General features: G+C 34.5%; 1 protein-coding gene across 1 annotated transcript in view; it reads right to left on the bottom strand.

The window, feature by feature from the left end:
* Positions 1-3,266: 3,266 nt before the first annotated feature.
* LOC106469051 overlaps positions 3,267-11,027 on the bottom strand; it is a gene marked incomplete at its 5' end in the record, with an annotated part of 11,280 nt that continues 3,519 nt past the window's right edge. Inside the window, 2 exons of the mRNA XM_022397448.1 lie at positions 3,267-6,233; positions 9,931-10,110. Coding sequence (XP_022253156.1) covers positions 5,951-6,233; positions 9,931-10,110 — 463 coding nt within the window. The remainder of the gene's footprint in view (positions 6,234-9,930; positions 10,111-11,027) is intronic.

Here is an 11,027-nt window from a genome sequence, read left to right on the forward strand (position 1 = left end):
TCTCGAGCCTTCGTGAATTGTCGGGAGATTACTAGAGTGGGGGTAGTCTGGTATATATAAGATGGTCACAACGTGCCGGGACAGTGTGTAAGTAGTGAGTAATTGAACTGCAGTCAGAGAATGTGTAATTGAGTATTGTCGAGCACGAGCACGTGAGACGTTCTAGCGTTTGTTATAGAGCGACTGTTGAAATTAAGTGTATCGGTAAAGTTATATTCAGAAAGAATAAACCAGTTTTATTAAGAAAGGACTTGTGTCGCTTAAGTTTCGTCGGAACGAAGTTACGGAAAATTAACTAACGACTGGAGGCGTAACAGTGTATAATCTACTTTTGTCAAACCTTTTTTTAGTTCCAGTTGTCACTCTGTGTTTATTATTACTGTTTCACAAATATTGTATTGTTAGAGTGAGTGATTTATTTCAAAGAATAAAGCATATGTAATTTTATGGAATCAACTTCTGTGTAAATTCACAGACACTTATAAGGTTATGCCATATTGTAATATGATATAGTAGATGCTTCAGTATTATATTTTTTATTTTCACACACACACGTGTATGCAACTGTTAATGTTAGCCAGCATCACTACCAGATTATTTTAATACAAATTTTGAATCTTACATTTGCTTTCACCGTTTAAATAGTCCGACTGATAATTTATTGTAATTGGTGTTTTGAATGATTTTGTAAACTAACTTGTATTATATAATTTGTATGTTTTTGAAAATTTTCCAGTTAGAATTTATTACCGAAAAAGAAAGCTTCAAAGCAATTTTTTAAATATACTTGTAAATCGAGCGTGTTTTATTGTATGTATTGCAAACACAAAAAAGTGGGTTTAAAATATTTAATACTAAATATCAGAACGATTTACAATTAATTTTAAATTCAGAATTATCTCATAATAAGAATGATGATGATGTTCTATTAAATATTTTATAATAAAGTGCCCTTAATAAACCATTAAATTTCCAGTAATTACAAGTGTCTGAAATAATACGTGTGTGAACAATACTAATAAGCAAATTTCTATTGGCATCAAAAATTGTGAGAAGTTTATTGTGAAATCTGAGTGGCCATTTTCAATATTGTGTTTTTGTACAGGAAATTATACTTGAAGTCCCTTTTTATGTAAAGACTACATATATATATATACACACTAACTTAATTGTGTTTTAGCATTGATTTGATTGCTTATATACAATTGATGTAGTTTACAGTATTAGAACTGTTTATTTATGTATATAGGTGTGTGTTTTTTCAATGGATCAAGGGGAAACCAGTATCAGGATTTTGTCACTGTCCCCATTAATAAGGATATTTTTCCTTTCTTTTCTTTTAGTGCCCATTGTTTTTGGTTTACATTTAGAAAGATGAGCCAAACAAAGTTACAACATTTATACTGTAATTTTAAATGTGGTAGGGTGATGTGGCATTGTCCAGGAAACATAAGGACAAGAAGATTAACCATCTGGAAAAGTGGCCATCTTATACCTCAGGCAACTGGAGGATGAAATGGTTATTCATATTATTTCATACAAAAGAATATCTGTCAAGTTGCTGGATGCAGTGCCTGTGGATTTCTTTGCAATTGAACTGTTGAAACGGATGCTGGAAAACTGCCCGTCTCATACGTTTGTCAGACTATGGAAAGAATGCGGGATGTAGGTGTGCTTTTGAGATGACAACCTTACAACAGAGCCTTTTAAAATGGAAATAACATTGCAGGATTATCATCAAGATGCATGGTCATCAGACAGAGCATGACCAGACATGGAAACACGGACTGTAAGTATTATTTAATGGTTCCTGGGGAACCAGTGTAACAAAATTAGATGCTTAACTTTCCTTGTATTTATTTTTTGTCTTTAGTTTTCACTTCAGAAAGCAATAATATTTGTCAGGCAATAAATTTTAACCAACTGTGTTAAGAATAGGTTAATATAGATGATTAAAGAACATTTAAAACAAGTTAAAAAATAGCTAGCCACTTTAAAAATAATACGTTGATTATGTCACGAATGTCTATATTCATTGTGGCTGAGATATAAGTTTAAAAATCAGGAACTATTTGTATCTTAGGTTTTAGACAAGTGGAATTGGGCTAAATGGCCGGGTTCCCAGCTTCTAAGGTTCAGGTTTTACCACTCCTAATTTTGAGCTACTGGCTATTTCAACCAATAACGAGATTGACTGTCACTTTTTTTTACGTGCCCAAAACTGAAAGTGTGAAGCATGGACAGTGGCATCACCTCTTACATTCTGGACACTGGTTTGCAGCCCAATGCACTAACGTGCAATATAGGAATATATCACAAGTTTCTGCTTTCTGTAGTATAGATATTTATTCTTTGTTCTGAACGTGTGCAGGTTTACACGTAACACGTGTTCAAGAAAAGCCGTTAACTCAATATCATTTCAAGGTATCATTGTTTCTACATAACTCTCAAAGTTAGGTATATCCTGTTACTTCCTGTGGCGAACATTGTTACACGCGACGTTTTTTTCAGGATGCCGAGAGCTGTCCTTCTCTGGTTGATGAAGTAATATCTAGAGATCACAGCCTCACTGTATGGGATTAGAATGACCAGTCACATGGTATGGTAGTTGCACTAGGTAAATAGTAGAATCCTCTCATTTTATTGATCTAATTTCTAACCTCGTCCAGGATTAATCTGAACTTGGTTTAACTTGACTAATCTCGTTCAGACTTAACCTGATCTTAACTCTGAAGGAACGACAGTCCATCGTAAGCAAGTAAACCCACCATTTTTAATTTTAAGTTTTAATAAAGATTGTTTTTATTGTGCATTACACTTTGTTTGTTTCTTCACTTACACTCGTCCACTCAGCACTGTTCTAATACCGTGTCTCCCGTTAAACAGACCTATCAGGCAGGCCAAGTGCAATTGGATCAATATGACGTAATGATTTAGCGAATAAATCACCTAAAGTTACTCAAACAGTATAATACGAAATTTTCTAGATGATAAAAGATATTCGGTTTTTATAAAGCATTTTAAAATGTCTTAAACAATTCTAAAAAAATAATTTTTATGAAAGTTAAAAACTTTAAAAACAATGTTAACATGATTGTGTTGATAGGAAAATCTGTAAGCAAACGCGAGCGGGATTTACTATTTTTTAAATATGTCTATCTCGTTACAGAAGAAAATACAAAAAAAATAGCAGGAGTGTATTGAATCCAAGGTCTAATGTTGTCAGATAAATCAAGGAATTAAATCAAATAACTTGCACGAAGGAAGAAAAAAAAGACCTTTTTTTTTTATTTAAAACATGACAAGTGTATAAAAAAGCACATGTAAAGTTTCAAGGTCTTTGTATATAAACAAAGCCAGTCAGACATAAAAGTAAACATTCCTAGCTGTATAATAAACATTTCTAAAGTACGATGTGAGAAAATAGAAGCTTTTAACACACACTCTCTAATACTTTATTTGATACTTCATACACGTACCTAACTGAGTATCAGCGAAAACACAACATTGAATTTTTAAACGTTACTAGTATTATAACTAGGCCTAAATCTAAACAAGCTTATGATTCTAAATATCTAAACATTCGTTTTTAAACTTAAACAGCACATGCATTGAGCGTTTTATATAAGTTTCTGTCAGTGACGTATTAGTACACAAAACATACCTGACACGTCAAAGCACGCGCTTGTTTTGATTCACACACCGAAATACCGAGAAATAAAGGAAACGTTATAATCTCACGATTTCGCGTGTAATTTACCATATCCAACGTGATTACCTTCAGCCATATCTTTTATGCTATTCTAAACTATGACCTACTTTCAGCCGAGGCAATAAACACTAAAATCAAATCACATCGATTATACTCGATCGAAGACTGGCCACTCATTTACTCCAAGGAGGAGAGAAAACAGAGTAAGACCATAGCTACCATGAGGGCTCACATTCGATATATTGATATATATATAATTAAGTAAATTTTAAAAGAAATCACTTGGAAAGATTCGCTATAAGTGCTAAAGTTAAAAAAAAAAGAATCCCGCACACTTTTAAAACAAAATGTTGAAAATCCTGTATTTAAAAAACGTCAAAGTAATATTCCAAAACATGCGTGACCCTTCTATCATCAAGACATCGTTTTACGTTTCTTTTGTCTGTGGAAGAATAACCTATTGATGAATTTGTAATTAATTTCTATAAGGCACTAGTAGTAAAAATGTGCTGTAATGCAAAAAAACCTGTCGGTACATGATGAAATTATTTTGGTTATCAAAAGGTTAAATGTGAATTACCTTTACAAGTTCCATGTGAAATCGTACCCTTGATTTTCGTTTCTTGCAGATAAAAAAAGAGGAACTTTCCACCTAAGTTTTCTTGAAAATATTTCAGTTTTATCTTCTTCTTTTCGCATATACTAACGACATATTAAATTATATGTTTGGTCCAGTTTTTTCTCACCATCGCCTATTTTATTGTTGAATGTTGATTTAAATACTAAAACTTTTTTTGCCGTTAAAACTTGTGTATTTGAGAATGATCGCACCAACAACTAAAATGTTGTACATGTTTAAATAAAAATTCTTTCTTACTGTAAAATCTGTAACTTGTAACAAAATTCTACTTAAATGAATAACATCAAGTTTAGTTAAAAAAATACTAATTGCGACGATTACAAGTTTAGGTAAAATTTTACTTGATTTAATTGTAATGTTTTTACAAAGAAATTATTCAGCTGGTGTCATTTTAATGTGTAATGTTACTATTGTTAGTAAACGGTACGGCTTTGTCCTAAGGTTTATAATAATAATAATGAACACTCAGGCTTAGCACATAACCAGTTCAAAGAATCGAGACATTTCAATAAAGAAAAGGAACGGAATCCTTAAATTAAGAAGAAAAAAAAATTCGTGTGTCACTTAGGCCTAACACACAACTATTTCAAACAATAGAGACATTTCAATAAAGAAAATGAACGGAATCCTTAAATTAAGAAGAAAAAAAATATTCTCGTGTATCACTTAGGCCTAACACACAACTATTTCAAACAATAGAGACATTTCAATAAAGAAAAGTTAACAATAAAAAAATATACTAGTGTGTTCCATCTACTTAGCAAGTCACTTTAATGTATTATATCTGAGAAAAGCAAAAGGTAGCAACTATTTTAGAGAACGGCGACACACCAGACCGCCATGAAAACATATACAGTAACAAATGAACTTATGTTGAAAACGTACACTTAGAAATGGGGTGGACAATATTATTTTAAAAGTTAAAAAACTCCAATCCAAAAGTTTACTACTCTAGGACCGGTTCTAAATTTCAAGTCTTTGAGAATTAAAAATCCCTGCTGTTGTTAATAAACTGAAATAAAGAACGTATATCCTAGAAATACAATTGTGAACCTACATCCATTTCAAGTTGCTGTTCACATTTAAATGACACTAAACATATCATCACATTAACTGTGAACATGAAAGATTAAACGTGAACGGGATATAAAACTGAAAAAAAAAAAATGCCACAAGAAATTAAATTTTGCTTTAGAGAAACGTACTGACTGGTTATTTAAAAAACAAACATAAGTCTAACAATATTGAACTGGTTTACTTGATTTATAGCTTTTACTGTTCACAGTGGAGAATACTTTAAAAGGGTCTACACTGATAGCGCCAACATTCTAATTTTCTCAGAAAAATCGTATCTAAGTTTGTGCAAATGCCGCAGTGATAATTCAATATCTAGGCCTAATCTGAAAACATATGTAAAGACACAGGTAACGAGATACTGAATATTTTAGATGTTTGTATTGAACTGAAGATTCACCCATTTAAAATCAATTACTTAAACCTAATGTTGTAAATTAATTCTCCGTTTAACCCGCTTATTTTACAAGAAATTTCAAAATTTATTAGTTTTTTTTACTTTTCGATTAGCTCCATTGTTTCACTCAGACGAATATGAAATCTGGAACTGCAGCCGTGTTACACGTACAAGCGGAATGTTCGCTTATTTTAACCCAACGGCCGTGGCAGCTGGAAGCATCCAGAGCAGCCCAGCGAGTAGACTTGCCGTCAACCCCATGACCTTTACAGCGATATCCCAAATGCTTTCTCATTGCTGCGGTTTCGCAGGCCACGCAAACTCGTTCTCCTTTCTTTAGTTTGGTCGCATCTTTTCCAAGGGGTGAGCACTTGTGATGAGACTTCGTAACTTCAAACACTACGCAATATCTGAAACACACTTTTTTTTTTCGAAACATTAAAAAGCGTTTATGTGTTGAAGGTCTCACTGATGCAAATACGAGTTTATTATTATTTATTCGTCCAAATGACAGCAATTTAAAAAGAGCGTGTTTTAAAATCAATATATTTCGAATTAAATATTCAAATAATATTAATTTAAATAGTATTTTTCATCATATACAACAACTACGATTTTCACACGAGACACAAAGCTCGAGCGCTTTCGAATAGCTCGCCATTCTTCTTCGGCAGAAAAAAGTTTTTTTAAAAGAGAATAAAACCTATATTCTGAAGAAAGCGCTCGAGTTTTGGGTCTCGTTTAAAAACCATTACAACTTGTGTATGTGATCCTGTGTGCTAACTTCTTAATCAGAATATACAATAACGAATATTAGTCATTAATAAAAGAAATTATCCTTTCTTCTGTTCTTTTTTCACGGAACACTCATAACTTATTTTCATAGCGTTTCTATGACTATTATTATAGACAAAACACAAAGAGAAATATCTTTCTAAATGGTGTATTTACCAAACATTTTACGATTGCTTGTACAACATATAATTCAGCATGAAAATGCTGTTAAGTTTGTTATCTCAACACCCTCATTCCTGTGGACATATCTCACTCACACTGTATATCTGGGCAAACTAATTTTAGGCTATACCTTCGCAGTCTTTTCAGTATTAAATGGGCCCTGCATGGCCAGGTGGTTAGGGCGCTCGACTCACAATCTGTAGGGTCGCGGGTTCGAATCCCCGTCACACCAAACATGCTCGCCCTTTCAGCCGTGGGGGCGTTATTATGTCCCACTATTCGTTGGTAAAAGAGTAGCCCAAGAGTTGGCGGTGGGTGGTGATGGCTAGCTGTCTTCCCTCTAGTCTTACACTGCTAAATTAGGTACGGCTAGCGCAGATAGCCCTCGTGTAGCTTTGCGCGAAATTCAAAAACAAACAAACAAACAAACAGTATTAAATCTATGAAAGGTGTAACCTCGAGCGTGAAAAATATTTGCTGTAATGTTATCGTACCTTATGCAACACATGGGCTAAAGGACATGTCAATGACCATTTGGATTCAGATATATACTCGTCTCTAGTTTTGAACTATTTACCAGATAGAATGCGCCCAGTCAGAAGCATCCGCCGCCACAAGGGGTTTGTCCGGTTTTGAATCCAATAAAGAGATTGTCACTCTTATAATACATCTACAGCTGTAAATGCGTGGCGTTTTTAGAATTCTCGTGGCGAAAACCTTAGACCTTATGATACGCTGGCTACTAGGCTGCCCCCTGGTGGGTCATCGGTAAGTTTACGGACTTAAAAGGCTAAAATGTGGGATTCCATTTCCTGCTCACTTTGGCTATGGTCTAAGAGAAACAAACAAAGCTAATGTTTGTAGGGGCATTTCATGCTTTACCAATGATTGTAGGGGTATTTCATGCATTTGTTAGGCATCTAACAACTGTTGATTATCAGGGTAATTTTAGTTAGGGCTCTAAAAACTAGTCTATAAATTACAGCATTTTGATCAATAATCTAAAGTATGAACGACTATGCTCGAACCTCGGGGTCATTGACCTGGCCGTTGGCCCATGTGTTATCTATAGCTGTATTTAGTATATATAAGTATATTTATGCACGAGGCATTCATTACAAGCTATTAGTGCTTTAATTAACAACGTAAATTTAGACGTAAAAACATTACTTATCTCGAGCTGCACCGACGTATTTGTAACGTACATCAGTCTAACTGCTAACCTAATAAAATGTTAATTCACCAATGGCGTTAGTCGGAAAAACATTTGGAGGTGTTCCAAGAAAAGAAAAAAAATAATGAAACGAATATAAAACATTTAATTTTCTCTTTTTCAGGTCGAGGTACTAGAAGTTCAAGACAACATTCATGGTTAGTAGAAATAGTGTCAATTTCCTTGATCCATTTCTTTGACTTGTAGTGGTCCTGTTCTACTTATTCAATATACAGTGTTGATACATAGAGACGTATGCAGCCTTTTTAATTAAACAGCATAATAATACAACACTAATATAAGTGTCAGGCGTGCCCGCAGTTTCTATGAGTAATAATATTTATAATTTCTTTACGATAAGTATCTGTTGTTAGATATGGACTTCCTTCTTAACCTAGCATTGGGTTAATCACCGATTACCCTGTCATTGTTTTTGTATAACATTGTAACGTAATATACCAGTGTGGTGTGATATATGGGTACACTAGCCCGAACAGCTCATATGTATTTACCACAGGATATGGTTGTTAACAGCCATGTGTTCATCTTTCTTGTTAACTCTAATCAGCATGATCTAACGGGAATACTTAGTTCATGGGTATTGAACATCTACAGAGACAACAAGTCTAGTCAACAAAGTACGCGGTTGATCATATCTTAACGATATTTCTGACTACAAAACATTTCTTTACAGCTTTATGAATGACAAAATGCAAATGGACCCGGAAAGTTCTTTGAAAAAAAAAATATAGATTGAAAACTTGTGGAATGTTATATTGTCTGATAGGCTGAAACGTTTCAGTAATTCGTATTGATCCATTGATACGTATACAAACAAATGAATATTTATATATATATCCACGTGTTTCTCTAGAATGGCGGAAATATATAAAAGACATTATTCGAACTGGTGACTAATTAATTCAGCTGGCATAGTTTTTCGTAGTCTGAAAGATTTTGAAGCTGCTCAGCTTTTCAGCTAAAATTAACGCTTAGGTTCCCTGTTTAAAGGCTGACTTTAGATACCTCCTCCCCTCCATGCCATAATCATCTGAAAACAGCTGTTGTCAGCCCAGTTAAACCGATGATACAGAATATAGCCTTGTACGACTGCAGATGGAGAAAATGACTTTTATTCTTTTTGAAGTTCTAGCTTACGTGATTTCATATTTGAACTCATCCCACAAAGGGGTGAAGAACCTGACTGTTAATTTTAACTGGAGGACTGGGAAGTCTCAAAGTCATTTGAATAGTTTTTCAAAGGGGTTTATAAATAAGGCGGCCATTCGCACTGTTTTTAAAGGGACAGTGCTGTTTTTCATTGGTATGTCCGGGAAAAATCGATACTATAACCGGGAAGCCTAATGGTCACGTTTTTGTGTTAAGCGTGGCCAAATGGTTAGTGTGCTGGACTATGAATCCGCGGGACCTTAAGTGCGTTGTTAGGGGTCATGACGGTTAAATTCAAAATTCGGTCAGACAAGAGTAGCCCAAGAGTTGTCAGTGAATGTTGTTAACTAGCAGTCTGTCTGACAGTTCAAATTTGTGGTCTGCATCCCGAAACTAATCCTTTTCTATCTTTGTCTATACTGTAAGGTTCAGCAAAACGCTCAGCTGTTTTCATTGCAATTTACATGTCCCGTTTTTCATATTGCAGTAACTTCTGGTCAAAGCAACCTTCTACAAAAACCAGAACTCCAAATTAACCCAGTAAATCTTCCAATAAACCTAATAATGCCTTCTAACTAAGAGTATGAAATGTCAAAACAAAATATTTTAATGATTACGACGAAGTTAGGTACTCTCGATGGTACGCCTACAGGCACATCTACAAAATCACAATACCAGACAAAAGCTATACTAATATAAACACAGTTACACATACAATCAACCGAAGAAACAAACATTCCTGTTAAAATGGTGCCATGTATACTTACTGTTGGCTCCTCTCTTTAGCTGGGTCTTTGGGATACCGGAGACGGAGATTCCTTCTTATGTCTTGCGTGTCATTCATAGTCCGCATTTTGGAAAACTTCCCACTCAGAAGAAGTGCTGTCTCTGTAAAACACGATTTGATATTAATACACGTCGGTACTGAACGGCGAATGTTTGAAAATCTACAGAATTGGAAAGTTCAACCTGAAAAGCACCTTATGTCCTCGCTGGCTAAACGACCAGGCCAGAGACCTCGAGGATTCTGGTATAGCTGTCCCGAATTTGGAATTCTGATTATAGAAAAGGCAGCCAGCCAGCCAGCAATACTCGCCACCACAATGGATTTGTCCCCCTTTGAACTGATTAAGTGTCATTTTTATCAATCGCTCATATATTAAAGTGTGAAGCATACTCAGAGGCATCACGTCTCGGACCTCAGACCATTCGATCGGAAGCTCGACCATACAAAAAATATACATATATAGAAATAACCAACGTCTCAAATTATGATGGTAACAACACATTCGGTGTTAAGCGTGATTTTAAAAAGTTAATGGTAAGTGAATTGATAAATGTTTTTGATTCAATTTTCCAGACTTTTATGAAATGAACATGAATATGAAAAATATATTTATTGCCTAAATCATACAGTTTTTTTTTGTATCAAAACCATTTCCAGATGTGAACACTACAAATCACCCAAAAAATAAGCACAACAGAGAAAACTTAGCTTAGAGATTAAGAAGAAAATAATTTTCAAAAGGTGAAACATTCCAAACCATGTACAGTAATACCCAGGTGCTCTACTGCTCTGAGCTGTCGATTAGGGCGTAAAACCGATAAGAAAAATACATGAGTACAACAATGCGTTCCCTACACAACACAACATGAGTACAACAATGTGTTCCTTACACAACACAACATGAGTACAACAATGTGTTCCCTACACATCAGAGCATAATTACAACAATGTGTTCCCTACACAACAGAACATAAGTAAAACAATGTGTTCCTTACACAACAGAACATAAGTACAACAATGTGTTCCTTACACAACAGAACATGAGTACAACAATGTGCTCCCTACACAACAGAACAT

This window comes from Limulus polyphemus, unplaced genomic scaffold (genome assembly GCF_000517525.1).
Source record: "Limulus polyphemus unplaced genomic scaffold, Limulus_polyphemus-2.1.2 Scaffold3276, whole genome shotgun sequence".
Taxonomy (NCBI): Eukaryota; Metazoa; Arthropoda; class Merostomata; order Xiphosura; family Limulidae; genus Limulus; species Limulus polyphemus.